Source organism: Sus scrofa, chromosome 2 (genome assembly GCF_054392235.1).
Source record: "Sus scrofa isolate SSC_HxYL_T2T_F1_AM1 chromosome 2, Sscrofa_HxYL_maternal_Yorkshire_Landrace_v2.0, whole genome shotgun sequence".
In the NCBI taxonomy this organism is placed as follows: domain Eukaryota; kingdom Metazoa; phylum Chordata; class Mammalia; order Artiodactyla; family Suidae; genus Sus; species Sus scrofa.
In genome coordinates this window covers 111206484-111222500 of record NC_139384.1, presented here as the reverse complement: position 1 = coordinate 111222500, position 16017 = coordinate 111206484, and the positions used below count along the sequence as shown (strand labels likewise).

General features: G+C 32.2%; 1 protein-coding gene across 13 annotated transcripts in view; it reads left to right on the top strand.

Annotated features, from left to right (window-relative positions):
* Nucleotides 1-16017, top strand: part of ARB2A (ARB2 cotranscriptional regulator A) — a 416372-nt gene that overhangs the window by 171404 nt on the left and 228951 nt on the right. For all 13 annotated transcript variants that reach the window (XM_085014062.1, XM_013994989.3, XM_085014060.1 and 10 more), the window contains one exon: nt 7233-7451. In XM_085014062.1, the coding sequence (XP_084870188.1) occupies nt 7233-7451 (219 nt within the window). The remainder of the gene's footprint in view (nt 1-7232; nt 7452-16017) is intronic.

Sequence of the window (16017 nt, the reverse complement as noted above, 5' to 3'; positions counted from 1 at the left end):
AGGAATTTTACTTAATTCTGATTTAGAATTTTCTATTGACTAACAATATCTTAAAATGAAAGGTGACCCATAAAGTATAGCAATGTACCTAGCAGAGTGCTTGGTAGATATTAGCTGCTTATTAAAATTTGTTGTATGAAACCATACAGTGCTTAACAAATTATTGACTCAGTGAATACTTGGAACTTTCATTATGTCCTCATGCTTGCAGGTGGACTCCAGTACCACAAGCAAAGCAATGATATATTCTTGGAAAAACAACAAAAGTATTTCAGACATGATATTTTAATTGGGGGAAAAAAGAGAAAGATGACATATTTTAAGATAAAATGATTTATGTACTATAGTTCTTAAGCAGGTTTTAAGAGTAACTTAAAAACTAAGCATATGTTTTTATGGTATATGATTGGGTCAAAGTGATATTTTGAAAGACCATGTGCCTACCATCTATAGCTACAATATTTATACAATTTTATAACAGTAATAGGAAGTTAGGAGAATATTTTGGAGATAAATGTTCAACATAAGAGCCTAACTAGCATGCAAAACAGTACATTTCATAAGATAAATTTTGTCTATCCAAGTTGGCCTGGGACCATGTAATAAAGGATGTGTGTTCCTAGAGTTCCCTATATCTGCTTAGGAATTTTTATCTGACACTGATTGGGCAACAGTTGTAAGTTGTTACTTCTTTTTAGTTTAATGTATAAATATGTGGGTGTATGTTTGTGTCTTTTTAAATAAGAAGCAAAGAATATAAAATAATTTGTAGTGCTGTAGTATTAAATCGTATTTCTCTCCTTTGAAATGAATGGTAAATATTTTTATGATGCTATTGTACATTTACAGAATGCTTTAGCAAGACATTGGTGATTAGAAGAGAAATATATAATGTTTAAGCAAGATAATGTTCTAAAACCTAGGAAAAGTTAGAAACAGAGCAGGTGATAATATGAGTAAGTGCAAAGTGAATGTTTTAAAATAAATAGCACTTGGATGACCTGATGTCAGAAAGGGAGACAAGGGTATGTGTTTGTCAATATATCCTTCATGTTTTACAGACTCCTAAGGGAACAAGGGAAGATACAATTTCACCTTTTCTGTGCCAAAACATTTTAATTATATCTTCTTCCAACTACAGCGGTTCAGTAACCAAGGAGCTGACATTGATGCATGTGTTGATAAAGCTGCAAACATTCAAAATGAGATTAACAAAGATTTTGAGCAAAGGGTGACAGCTAATTTTGCACAGTATTCTGCATCTAATTCAGGCCAGCTTAATAATAGAATATTTTATAACTTTTGTTATTCAGAAGGACTTTTATGATGTATTTGTGTTTGTGGATATCTTTGTATCATACTCAAAAATTATCTGTCCTATGGCTTAAAACTATTTGCATGTCTGTTGTAACCATGAAACAATGTTAAAGGGGGGGAAAAAAAGCCCTCCTTACTATAAGTTGTTGTTTTTTGTTTTGTTTTGTTTTTTGCCTTTCTCTTGATTTATCTTGGACACACTAGCTAGGAAAGGTATAGATATGGCAAACATGTATTTTCTAATATTGCTCAGTATGCACTAATAAAATGGCCGAGAAAAGTTATATTCAGTTTATTTAATTAATAAAACTGTAGTGTCTTTATATTCTTGAGCTCCTTTGAACACATTTCAGTGTATTTCTTTTCTCTTCTATTCTCTACTTGAAGGCAGCTGACAGTCTTCTTTCACTTTTCTTTTTGTTTGTGAAATTTTCTTTCTTTCTTTTTTTTTTTTTATCCACTCACTTCTCCATCTGCTTTCACTTTTGTTTGCTTGGGCCGTCTCTCATCCCAACTTGATAATGAGGAATGCAGTGTGACCCTGACCTCTATCAGCCCATGCATGACCTTCTGACTCTACCATATAACCTTTGACCTTCTCTTTGACAGCTTGATTAATTACCCTGTGTTATGATTTATGAGTAAGTGCTATGTAAAAATAATAGACAACAGGTGGTCCTCTGAAAACTTTTTGTGGCTTTTTTTTTTTTTTTTCTGACTAACTTGATGAGCTATTTGAAGTTGGAAACTTACTGGGATAATCTACATTGGTTCACATTATGGTGTTTTCATTCTATGGAATACAACATTAGAATATAGGGAGCTACAAGTCCAAGCATGGTCATGACAGACATTTTACAAAGTATTAGCAGGGTGCTGTTACCTAAATGCAATTGGGAAGAAGCACAAAACGGAGTCAAGTGACATTTCAGGCATTTCAGTCCCAGGTCACGTCTTGAGAAAATTGCTCAAATAATGGAGGGGGCATTTTTCAAGCAGAGCTGCAGCTCCAACAGCTATGTTTACTTTAACGCTTCACTAGTGACTTCTGATTGGTTGTCATGACCTCATTTCACTGTTGCACCTAGGATGTTGCAATAGTGACATATACATACCCTTCTTGTGAAAAAGTTAGAAATAAACACAGCATACATCTTTCAGGAAATATGAATGGACAGAGCTTTGTCCATTTTCACCAGGGGTTGATGTAGTTTTTAGATAAATATTTTAGGTTTCATTTCCCTTGAGGATGAGCACCTGTGTTCTTTCAAAGCAAGTAGTTAGAAAATTCTGAACTTGAAAAATATGATTGATAAATCTGTGTAAAATGATCTCTTATGGAGCCTTGCCTGAAGATCAAAATGGATAGTTCCATAGGTCAAAGGATTCTACTCTGGCCCCTGACCTTTTTGGTCACATGTGGCTTTGCAATATTGGCAGGTTAATATGTAAAGCTGAGTACTTTCAGCTGATTTTTTAGTTAGCCAACCACAAGAGATTTGCAAACATGTAGAATTTGTTCCTATTTTCCATTTTCTTTATAATTGGTAATTAATAGGCAAATTAACGTGGATAAATCTTCAGTTTTAGCAAGGCTTCATTGGGGTCAAAGTACATTGTGTTTCTGGCCAGGCATTTTTAAATTTTATCTGTTTGTAGAATCTTTTCCATAAGTACATTTTTGGACTGCTTTAATTTCTTAAGCAAGATTTCCTCTGGTTCATTGTGTTTGGCATCACCTATCTGTTTTAGACCTCTGACCTAAGCCATCATCCGTTGATTGAATGATAAATGAACTATTATTTATTAGTAAGTACATGTATAGACTTCAAAGTAAAGGAGGCCTAGAGGCCTCTGTATTCTATTTAAATCACAGTAAGCACTTGTACTGAATAAAATGCTATGTCTAACAATAAAATTTTGAAAGTTTCTTACTAAGATCCCAGGGTTTATACCTTATAAACAGAGATCTGATAATGAAACTGTAGTTATAGCTAGAAAAAAGGTAGAAAATAGGAAGAGGTAAATTAAAGAGATGAAGCTTGCTTTTACCAATATGTCCTCTTGATCACCTTCTTGATCTACTACTATACTGTGCAGTCAAACATGAGTTAATTAACAACTTTGTGTATGCTTTGTCTCTTGAAATGTTGGGTACTGGAATTGATTTGGGTGAATGATTATGAGAGATGCCAGAAGTTTTATTTATTTAGTTGTAAAATGTCAGATCATCAGTTCGATCATTTCATTTGTTACAGGTAACAGAAATTTCCATGTATATTTGAAATGAACTAACTTTTCACTTGAGAAATTTAGCATGCTTAAGGAATAATTAAATTAAATGTAATACTTCAATATGAAATGTTTACTGTTCTAAGCATTAATTATGGAGTTCTCCTTATTAGAGTGGCAGTGCAGAATTCTTTCCTGATACTATATTTGATGCCTGATTTTATAGTTTTGTTAAACTTTATGGGTATGTTTATTAAGCTCAAAGCAGGATCTCCTTTTAGTTATTTCTTTTTGTACTGATTGAGTTATTGGGAATAGAAAGAATTAATTTAAAACGGTATTTATTCTAGTTTTTTAAGATATAAATTGATGTTCTATTTAAAACAGTTAAATGTAGCTGCTAGTATGTTGTCCACTTTGTTTAGTTTGACTATTTGCTTTGATTCCTTAGTTTACATATGTTAACATTGACATGGCAAAAATCTTTGTAGCTTTATTATATAAAAGAATTTTTTGGAGGATACATGTAACAGAGAAATGGAAGAAAAGACAAAGTTTTACTGCATGTCTTTGGGTGGTATAGTTAACTTTATTTTGTTGCTCCAGCTTTCTCCTACTCATTATAAAATGGTTATGAATGGTTTCTGTGAGTATCACATTAATTATCAGGAAAATTTTAATTGAAAAGTGTAAGTTTTTTGTAGAATGGTAATTGAATTTTCCACAAAGACATTTATTAAAATTAGCTCTCATTTCTGCAGAAAATGTTCCTGAGTATTTCTTGGTTGTTATTCCATTAATTAAATTAGCAGTATGAAATATCTAAATGATAAAATATTTTCTAAATAAATCACATTTAAAGAGAAACATCCATTGTTGAAATCTAAATGATAAAAATTCTTTAATTGATTTATATAGTGAGGTGATTTAAAAATAGAATCATTTTTCATCTCTTGATGCCTTGGTGAAAAATTGACATTGTGTCTTTATAAAATTGGACAAATGAGTCATGTAATTTTTAGTTACATAATCGATAACTTAGACAAATACTACTTCTTTGATGATTTATGTGTTTCTGGCTTTTATACTTATTTAGATGGGACACATCAAATTTCAGAGTTCATTTAAAATCAAGTCTGCACAATAATTTTTCAATCCATGAGTTCCAAAAATTGAAATTAAAAATTCTGCTCAAATCAACCTGATATTCTGAAAATATTATTTCTAGTGATTAAGTTATAAACTAAGGTAGTAACTTTTCATTTTGGCAACTATGAATTTTGTGTAAAGAGTTTACCTTTTTTTTGGAGTACATTCCTTGTGCAAAGATGCTGCTCATGTTCTTTCACTTTATTAAAGTTCCACTTTACCTTGAACTTGAAATTTTTCATATTATCATTAAAATATATCACTATTTTCATCTCCAAAGACTCTTAAGACTCTATTTTGTTCTTTCTAACTTGTGTAAGTATGAGAGGATCTGTGTGTGTGTGTGTGTGTGTGTGTGTGTGTGTGTGTGTGTGTGTGTATTTAAAGTTCAATTCACTCAGAGAAGGCAGTCACGAAACATGACAGGAGACCACTTACTCACGGTACAGAATCTAGTAAGGAGGCAATTTTCTTTTTGGCCTATGGTGACCTTTTTTGACTATGTTCCTTACACCAGAGACAGTGTACTGAATGCCTCTATTTCACCCTGTTTAGCAGAGTGCAACAGTGTCCTTTAACTTACTTTTGGTGGGAGGAGAAGTTATAGCTGAAATTTGAGAAGGGCGTGAAAAGTTGTAAGAGGCACTAGGAAGAGGGGTAGAAACTTCCTTTAAATGTGATTTTAATAACTAGTCAAGTGTGTCCAACTGTAGAAAATCACCAAGTGACAATATGTCTACCTGACAGTGATCACAATGAATTACAAGACTTTTGAATGGCTATGCAGATTAGAATAAAGCAGAACCAAATAAAATATCTTTTGTTGGTAAAACTTTGACTTCCCAGCTAAGGAACTTCAAAAAAAAAAAAAAAAAAAAAAAAAAAAAAAGCTTGTCTTATGCTTTGTTGGAGAACATTTAACTTAAAAATTTAAGTATTTTATAAGCCTTTCATGAACAAGATCTTTATCTAAAAGTTTTATTTGAACACATATTGAAGAATATGTGTTATTTTGTTAATCCATTCAATATATATTATTATATAGTTTTCAGATATTTAAGACAACTATATCTTAATTAACAGATGTATCACTAAAAGCAAAACTCCAGTGATCTTGAAAATCTCCAAACCTTATCATGGTTTTAGACAATAATATTAACTGATTGGGGGGAAAATTGAAACAATCCCATTGAAGTTTGTAAGTAGTTTATGAAATAAACTGTTAAAAAGCCAATTCTATATAGCAATGTAGCATATTTAAAAATGAAATAATTGAGTCAATGCTAATATTGCCTTGGTATTACTGCTCTCAGTTTTTAAAAAATTATCTTTAGTTTGGCAAAAATAATTAAATTTTAAACTTGACATAGAAGTTTCTACAGTTAGAGATTTGAGGAAAGCTTTTTTTTTTTTTTAGTAGGGATGAGGTTTTTTAAGCTTTATTTTTCATAGCTCTTATATTTTTAAACATAATATAACACATCTTAAGTGTGACCTTACAAGATTTTACCAGACAAAACTGGGACATCCAAAATACAGAATGGAACAGAAAAGACAAGATATAAAATAGCTTCAAAAATTTGTATTGCACATGCTTATCAGTGCTAATCGTTTATCCTTTTCTATTTTTTCATGGTTATATCATTCCATCAGTTATAATATAAATGCCTATAATTTCCTTCATTTTAACCATAGAAAAAAATTGCCTTGCTAGAACTGTCAGATGGAAAAACAAGTTTTAAAAACTTTTATAAAAGTTTTAATGACTCAATAAGCTGTATTTTAAACTTTGGAACTTGTTTCCTGGCACTAACTCTTAATAAAGATAAAATTTTATGATAGTCGAAAAATGAGAGAAATTTCAGGATAAAAGAATTGTTTACGTACATTTTAGTAAGACATTAGTTTATTTGTTTTGTGATTTGTGTGGCTTCTTGAAAGAAGAGAGGTGCAAAAAATCCAAGATGCACAGGTAGATATTCTATGTTCCTGATAATAAAGATGTGTAAATTTGAGACTGTTTACCCTTTATTAATTGCTTATTCTTTTTTAAATTCAAACAAATAAATAATACTCATTATAGTTCAATTGTAAAGGAACAAAAATCCAACAGAATGTGGTTGGAATTGTAAACTTCAATTTCAAAGAGGTTATTTTCTCACAATATATATTATAAATATTAATGTGATTTGAAAGTGTAGTTGTTATTTGATAATTTATTTCAGTCATCTTTGGAGTTCTGGGAAATCTGAAGTACTTTTTTAAATTTAAGCTTTAATTTTTAATGTTACAATTATGTCTTATTGATCTTATGGATAATCTATGTTTAGACACACAATACAGGCAAATAATTTTAAATCACTTTCTGGTGGAGAAATTAAACCTATAATCTTTTTTACTTTATAAAGGAATATTTTAGTGAATATGTAACTATATTAAATCACTTACTATGTGATTTAATGTTGAGGAATGTTTTTATGAATTGAAATGGTTTCTAAGATTAAATTATGCTGCCTTTTTTGCTTTCAAAACAGGAAGGATATGGAGTAATAGTACTGAATCCCAATGAAAACTATATTGAAGTAGAAAAGCCAAAGATACATCTACAGTCATCTTCTGATAGTTCAGATGAACCTGCAGAAAAACGGGAAAGAAAAGATAAAGTCTCTAAAGAAACAAAGAAACGACGTGATTTCTATGAGAAGTATCGTAACCCTCAAAGAGAAAAAGAAATGATGCAGTTGTATATAAGAGTAAGTAATAAGTAACATCATTACTTTCCTTCATTATTTCCATTTCTTTCTTTATAATTTATTTTCTATGAATTATTTTGTTTATTTTTTAAAATAAACTTATTTTTTTTTAATTCTAACAGTTTATTTCCCAGGCGTGTTACTTGAATGAAATGTTTTCTGTTTTTTATTCAAAGTCACAAGACACACCATTCTTATTTTCATGTCATATTTTATTTAAGTCTCAAAAGCAATTAATAATGCACTATACAAAACATCAGTCTTCGTCTTGAGTGGTAATAGTTTTAATGCATTGTTTTCCTATGTGCAGCCATCCATCCGCAGTGTCTCAGCCTAACTTCCGAAGGCTGATAGAGGGAGGAGGAGTAATTAATATCTTAATAAATATTTAAGCTAAAATAGTTTAGGGATAGCATAATGAGGAAACTCTGTCCTTTGCTCTTTTCTTACGCAGTGAACCTTTGCACTTCGCAATGCTAGCAGCATGGGATCGTTATAGTAGTGCTGCCCAAGGACTTCTAATTCTGTAGGGGGCACAAACAGTTTTATTTGCCCTTTGACACATTCTGCTTGATATACACAATGTGCATTATATATATGAGACAGATTCATGCAATCTTCAAAGCCTTTATTGTGGATACTTGAAATATAATTTAATAGTAAAGCATGTCAAAAATGCTATTGGGTAAGTAAAATTTAAATTGATATGTTCCTCAAAAGTGAGCAATTCAGAACCTTTAAATATAGATAAATTAACATTTTATAAATTATACTGTGAGATAGTAGTAAAGTTTCAGATTATTCAACTTGAACTGATTTACCATTTACTTTTAAAAGCTCATTAATAAAAATATTTCATGCCTTTGAGGTGAAATATATAGTTTTTTAAGTTTTTTTATTTTTACTTTTAGTTCATGGCATAATCACTCTCATTTTGGGAATTGTACTCCAAACATTGAAGACATTGGATTATAGCTCACTCTTTTGAGTAAGTTATGACAGTTGAGCCGCATATAAATTCTCAAGACTCAAAAAAATGTATCGACCAAGAATACCTAAAGCATGACATATAATGAATCAAGCAAATGTTAGGCAGATTACACTATTAAAATTTCTAAAAAGCATCTCACTATTTAACATACTGTTTGAAAAACAAAAACAGTGATTAGACTTGGAATTCATAAGTAGCTTGCTTACTCTATGTAGTTCCCCATGACTGCATCAGGGTCATGATGTCACCTTCTCTATCGCTTGTCCTGAGCGTCTGATTAATATGATACAGTCTGTCAACCACCATCTTAAGATAGTTTTAAAAAATTACCCCTGACATCTAGATTCCAAAAATGAATTGTATAAAGTTATGAAATATATAGAAATCATTGAATATTCACATGCCTGTGTAAAATGCAAACAAAAAGTGATTTTGTGTATTGTTTTTTATTTCTCCATAAAGTTTCTTTTATTTGCCTGTTATGTACAGATTAAGCATCTATTTCTGACATCTGTCTTTTAATTTTTATTTCTTTTTTATTTTTTTCTTTATCATGTTACTACTGCTTTGATTTTTTTTCTTTTGTCTTCTTGTATGTGTGCATTTTCTTTCTTCTGTTTCTCACATCTATTTTGTTTATCCCTGCATCTATTTTTTTCTTATACCAGTGAAGAAAACATCTTTTTATGTTGCTTCCTTAAAACCTCCTCTCTTTCTCTGTCTTTTTTCTTTAATTCTTTTATCTCTTTCACACTCCTGCTATTTTTACTTGTTATCATATCTTTTTGCCTCTTTATTTCTTGTCCCATTTCACTCATCAGTCTAGGTTTTCACTGAAAGCCCTAACAGACAAAAATAGATTCATGTAGATAACACGACTTTATACCTGATAGTCTTGCTTATGAAATGTTCTTTTTCTTAATACACACCTAATCTCTTAAAATCTTCTAAAATTATGCAAAAACAGCAGATTAAGCTGATAGCAAAGTTAGGGTGAATGGATCATTTTGTGTCAGGTATCTTAATTCTGAAGTAATTTTAATCCACTCAAGATGTGACTTCTTCTAGTACTCTTCTATCCTCTACATAGCTCCAAATAACAAGTGCTTGTAAGCTTCAGATCCAGAGCATGTATGTGATATGGATGAAATTAAAAATATATATATTTATTTAAAAAATAAAAATATAAGAAATACATATATATACTTTATATATATATATATATATACACATATACATATACTATATATACACACACATATATATACCATTTATACTTTGAAATCAATCATCTAGTCTTTGGAACAACTCTGTGGGGTAGGTAGATCAAATAATTTCATCCTTATTTTATAGTTAGGAAACTGATGCACAAATGTACATTTTTGTCTAGAATCACATAACTAGTAAATGGTGGTAGTGTTAAAACCAGAGCTTCAGGTTACTACAGGTTCTTGTTCTCTTTCCTCTTTACCACATTGTTCTAACTAGTTGAAAATAAAATATGCATCTGGAATATGAAAATTCAACCAATTATAATAAAAGCATGATATACTACAGTAAACTGCATTTGATGATTATATAGATTTTTGACCAGCTGTCATTTAATAGACACTATTAAATGTCTTTAAATAATTCTTGTATGGTATATTTATAACATATAAATAACATGAAAATATTATATATATATTTTTTTTTCTTTTAGTAGGATCAATAATTTTGATCCAGATTTACAGAGGACAAGACCGAGAGCCAAAACTTGTTTACATCTCCCAGGGTCACACAGCTCATAACATAAGGTCCACAGGGCAGAGACTTGGTCTATTTTGTTCATTGCTGTAACCCAGAACCTAGACAGGGCCATCATAATAATTATTTGTAGAACAGAGCCTTCTGCTGATAATAAGATGGTAGAGCCAGGATTAAAATCTCAAACGACTACTGCTTTTTCTAATATGTCCTGCATTTATTAAAATATATTACTTGATTTTCTTTGAGGAAACATTCAAACAAACCAAAACAAAGAAAAATGCTGTGTTTCACCCCCTACCCCATCTAGTAACTGAGAAGACATTCCAAAAATTAATGATAAAAAGTTGATTTGTCAAGATTTATTTGATACCTTGATTCATCTATACATTTTCATCTGAATATATAAAAGTGAGATATCCTGTTTTCTTTTTTGGCTATATCATCATAGTGTTAAAAATATGGATGAAAATGGAAATATTTATGCCAACCTATTGCTCTGTTTTACACACTTGCTCATAAGACTACAGTCAGGCTCCTGTACTTGCTCTGCCTTATATATACCATGTGCTTTATGGGATCTGTGACTTTGCTTTCTTTTTTTTCCCTTAATCCAAATTCTATCCATGTTGTAGTGCCCAAATGAAATCTCACTCGTCCACTCCCATCATAATCAGTGACCTCTTACTAAAACTCTTGGAAGTTATAATGATTAGTTAACTTATATGAAATTTATCATGTTCTATCTTGAGATATCTCATAATGTTATTACCAATCTATCTTTCATGCCTTACCGCTATATCCCTACAATCCTCTAGGTCTTTTTTGAGCATGTTTTACAATTTTTGAAATTGCATGTCAATCCTTAAGAATAAGCAGATAGATATGAGCCATGTTTTACAATAGTACAGTGCATACTGTGAGAGAGTCCTAAACTGATAATAAACCTACTCACTAGGATCCAATCCCCTGGATGGATATCACAGCAAAACGACTACGGCCTTAGTCTAGAAATAGCTAGATAATGTGACCTGCAGCGTAGGAATAAAGATTATTCTAGTATCAAACTGGAGCACAAGAAGTCAAATATTCAGACTAAGGAAGAAGATGAGTTAAAAGAACTTTGCAGTTTATAGATGTTCTGTAGGCAAAAATGACTTGATGCTGATCTATGTAATATTGAGCTGGAACTGTTTGATTTTCTCTTTCCCTGAGAGACTTAGTTGTGGACTGTAGTGATAGAAAGTAAAGAATAGGATTGTACCTAGAACATCAGAGAGGGAGGGGTTGATAGAGGAAGGAAGAAAGGAGGGGAAGGAGGAGGAAGGGAGGAAGGAAAGAAGGAAGGGAAGAAGGAAGGAGTACTAGAAGCAGAGGCAGAAAGGAGGTCTCAGGGCCACAGAAGGAAAAATCCAAATGTGGAGGAGATATTTAGAGAATAGGAATCTTGGCAGAGCCTGGCGTTACACGTTGAAGTTACTCAAATATTTATGGATTGATTGCTTGTTGACATCCATCAAAAAACTTATTCCTTAACATGTGAGATATTTGGTGTCTAGTTTTCTGACTGATTTTTTCAGGATTCATGTGAATTTTTGCAATTGTTCAGAAACAGCCAACTCTGATAAACTGAAGCTTTCTTTTGAAAAATGTTTGTGATGTTTTGACTTGGGCTATGTCCAAAATATTGGTGAAGGCTAGTAAATACTTTCTTCTCCTCTATACCTCTTCTTTTCTGTGCTAATGCCAGTGGAGTCATTTCTGTCTGGTGATTTAACAACCAAATTCAGTTTATTTGTATTACAATCAATGATTGTTTAATCTCTGAAACTGGTTTATTGGAGTTCCCATTGTGGCGCAATGGAAATGAATCCGACTAGGAACCATGAGGTTGCGGATTTGACCCCTTGCCTTGCTTAGTGGTGTAGGTCACAGATGTGGCTCAGATCGCCCCTTGCTGTGGCTGTGGTGTATGCCAGCAGATATAGCTCCAATTCAACCCCTAGCCTGGGAACCTCCATATGCCACAGGTGTGGCCCTAAAAAGCAGAAAAGAGAGAGAGAGAAAGGAGAGAGAGAGAGAGAAGAAGAAGGAGGAGGAGGAGGAGGAGGAGGAGGAGAAGGAGAAGAGAAAAGAAAAGAAAAGCAACTATTTTATCTTCCTACATTATTCAGGTATTTGACTTTTCTTTCTCTGGCCTGTAATAAATAGCCAAAATCTCCTTTGAATTTTTCGCAAATATCTAGTATACACCATCAAAAATAAAGTAGAATTCAGGTTTAAAACTTTATGATTAGCAAAGTATAATTTTATTTTACTTACTGAGTATAAATAGATGTGACTAACTTGGATTATGTAGCACATTTCTGATGCATTAGGAGCAGAGCTTGAGAGATCAAAGTACTTATTCTTTCATGTGGCAACTTTCTTTAACTATGAAATAATGTACTTTCTGGCATATATTATGGCTTATTAAGGGGATTGATTTGGTCTAGGCAATAAACATCATGTCAGACATGCCTGGCAGGAAAACCTGCTTAATATGTTTTGTAATAAGATGGAATTTTTTGTTCTCGAAAACATCTGCCAACTGAATTCAAGAGTGAAGACAGAAAATGTCATCAATTTAGTGGTAATCCTATAAATTTAGTTTCTTTTTGAGCAACACTTATCAAGACACACAAAATTCCCAGTGTTAATCACCACTGGTTATAGTACTTTGTAAAATGATGAAACAAAAACATTTTATTTTTATATAATGTGTTAATTAATTCATAATGAATTTTAATATTTCAACTGATAAAATTTTAACAAGCATCTTGCCAACAGATCATTTTTTAAAGCATCTGTTTTTTAATGTGTTGGGTTGAGAATTGAGTCAAATGGCTAAATATGTACATATATTCTTTTTAAAAACATATTTCAACCCCCATAATTATAGCTACATTTTTTCTCTTTAGACCACCAGGGGCTGCTGCTGTTCATATTGAATTTTTGCTTTCCTCAGAAACTTAATATACCAATCATATTAGATTTTTTCTTTCTTCTTTTTTTTTTTCCTTAGCCCCAAACCTTTTAAAATAAAACTAGAAGGAAAAATGAATAGACAGCTAGTAACTTAATAGTCACTATAGGAATGTATTATTTTAAACATTTTCTATGCAACAAGACAGCTACATTTAAAAACTTAAAACCTGTAGTCATTGAAGGCAGACTGTGGTAATCACTCTTTATATATCCTGTTTTTATAGAGGAATAACATTCAGAATCTTACCCTTTGCAGAGAGACAGTGTGGAGATTAGATTAAAAGTGAGGAATCTAATAGACCTGAGTTTGACCCTTAGCACTTCCACTTAATAATATAGTGTCACCTCAAACAAGTTAACTTCCTTATGCCTCAATTTTTGTCAGAAAAATGGAATGATAATAATGGATGTAAAGTGAACATAGTGTCTGGCTCATAGATAGTCTTGGGACTTCTGGACTAATAACATCCTGTCTTTTCTCAAGGTCCAGAATCAACTGAGGAAGAATGAAATCTCAAGGTCCCCTTGCAACTTTTGTTAGCTTGTACTGAAAATAGTACCCCTGTCTTATTCTCCTGGATTTGGAACCCAATGAGCAATACAACATAGGAATCAGACATATGGAGATCGAAGTATTAGCTTTGCTAATTGACACAGTTCAACCAGAAAATGTGGATTAGATCTGTGGCTAAATTTAGACATCCTAGTGTATTTTCCCCAAAACGAATTTTCACCCTTCCTCCAAACATGCATCTTGCCTTTAATGTGGTAGAAAGCAAACTGGAGTGCATCTTTCCTGCAGGTAGCTCACTGTTAATACCACTTGCATTTTCTAACAGTTCAATAAAGCAACATTAAAATATACTCATTGAATGTTCACTAAAGCATACCTTAGTTTCTTCATTTTAAGATTTTCCTTTAGAAGGCAAGCTATGATCAAACCTAATTGCCCAGAAAATTACCATAAAATTTGTTTAATTTTAAATCTTTGAAAGGACCATAATTCTATCTCAAATCATCATAAATTAATATTTGTATTTTCATATCTCATGTTACCAAAGCCTAGTGAGCACAGTAGATTTTTAATGAATATTTGATGAGTATATATTTGAATAAATGCTTCCTTACATGAACCTACAAAGCAAAAGAGACAGACCTTTCACTATAGAATCTATTCTTCGATATTGACTAGCATAAGGTTGAAAGAACTGTGAAGCTGTATATTATGTCTGAAAAATGCTACCACTCAGAAAATTAGTACATTGTTCTCTAAACTCAACTAACAATCATTTTTAAGTACACCAAGCATTCTTTGGATGAGGTAAAAACAAGTCAAAATGAATTAGAAATAAGTCAAATAATTTTATCATTAAATTTAGAGAACAAATTACAGGAAAGACCAAAACCCTGGATTTTTAGGGATTTTGATTGACTATTGGTGATTTTTAGTGGGGGGATTCTGCCATACAAATAGTGTAGTGGAAAGGATAAGAATATCAGAATCAGAGATACATGCCATAACCTTAATTCTGTCACAAGTTGTGACTTTAGGCAAGTTACCTCTCCTGAGTTTCAGTTTCTTCATCTGTAAAATAGGGATAATCATAGCTATTAGGCTGTTGTATAGAATGAATGAGGTAAATTAATGTTTATGAAAATAACCACTGGAATACTTACTATTCAGTGCATCCTTTTTCCTCCATATTCTCTTACCCTTAGGAAATATGGGAAGAGTTATGGCCAAATGAAGTCTTTGCCATTTAGTTTACAATTAGTATTTCTCAAACCTTTTAGTCTCAGCATCACTTTACAAATGCTTAAACATTGTTAAGGTCACAAAAGAGTTTCTATTTATATGGTTTATGGCTACTGATATTTATCATAAAAATAATTGCACCTGATGAATTTTTAAATATTTATTATAAAATTACAATAATAAACCCATAATATGATGACACAAATATCATATTTTTATGAGAAATAATTATATTTCCCAAAACAGAAAACACATAATGAGATGTGTGGCATTTAAAGAACTTAAAGATTTAAAGAACAGGGAGTTCCCCTTGTGGCTCAGTAGGTTAAGAACCTGACTAGTATCCATGAGGATGCAGGTTCAATCCTTGGCCTCACTCAGGGGGATAAGGATGTGGTGTTGCTGCAAGTTGCAGCATAGGTCACAGATGCGGGCCTGGATCAGTCATTTCTGTGGCTTTGGCATAGGCTGCCAGCTGCAGCTCCGATATGACCCCTAGCTTGGGAACTTCCATATGCCACAAGTGTGACCCTAAAAATAAATAAATAAATGCATATAAATAAGATAAAGAAAGCCTCTTGAGAGTTTATAAATTAAGTTGGGGCTGTTCAGGTGAGCTTGCCACTGTGATCTATAGAAGCAGAGAGATGGACTGGCACATAATAGAAGCTTAAGAAGTATTAGAAGTATTACCTGGAGACAAGATGGTGCAGTAGAAGGACTTGAGCCCACTTCCTCTCATAAAAACACCTGAATCCAAAACACTGCTGAGTAATCATCAACAAAAAAGACTGGAGCCTACCAAAAATGATATTCTACATCGAAAGACAAAGAACCCACAATGAAATGGTGGGAGTGATGTTCTCGTGATATAATCAGATTCCATACCCACCATGTGAACAGCCCACAAACTGGAAAATAATTATATTTCAGTGGTTCTCACAGAGAATGAGAGTTCTGAGCCCCACATCAGGCTTCCCAGCCTGGGGGGTTAGCATTGGGAGGAGGAGTCCCCAGGGCATTGGACTTTGAAGGTCAGCAGGCCT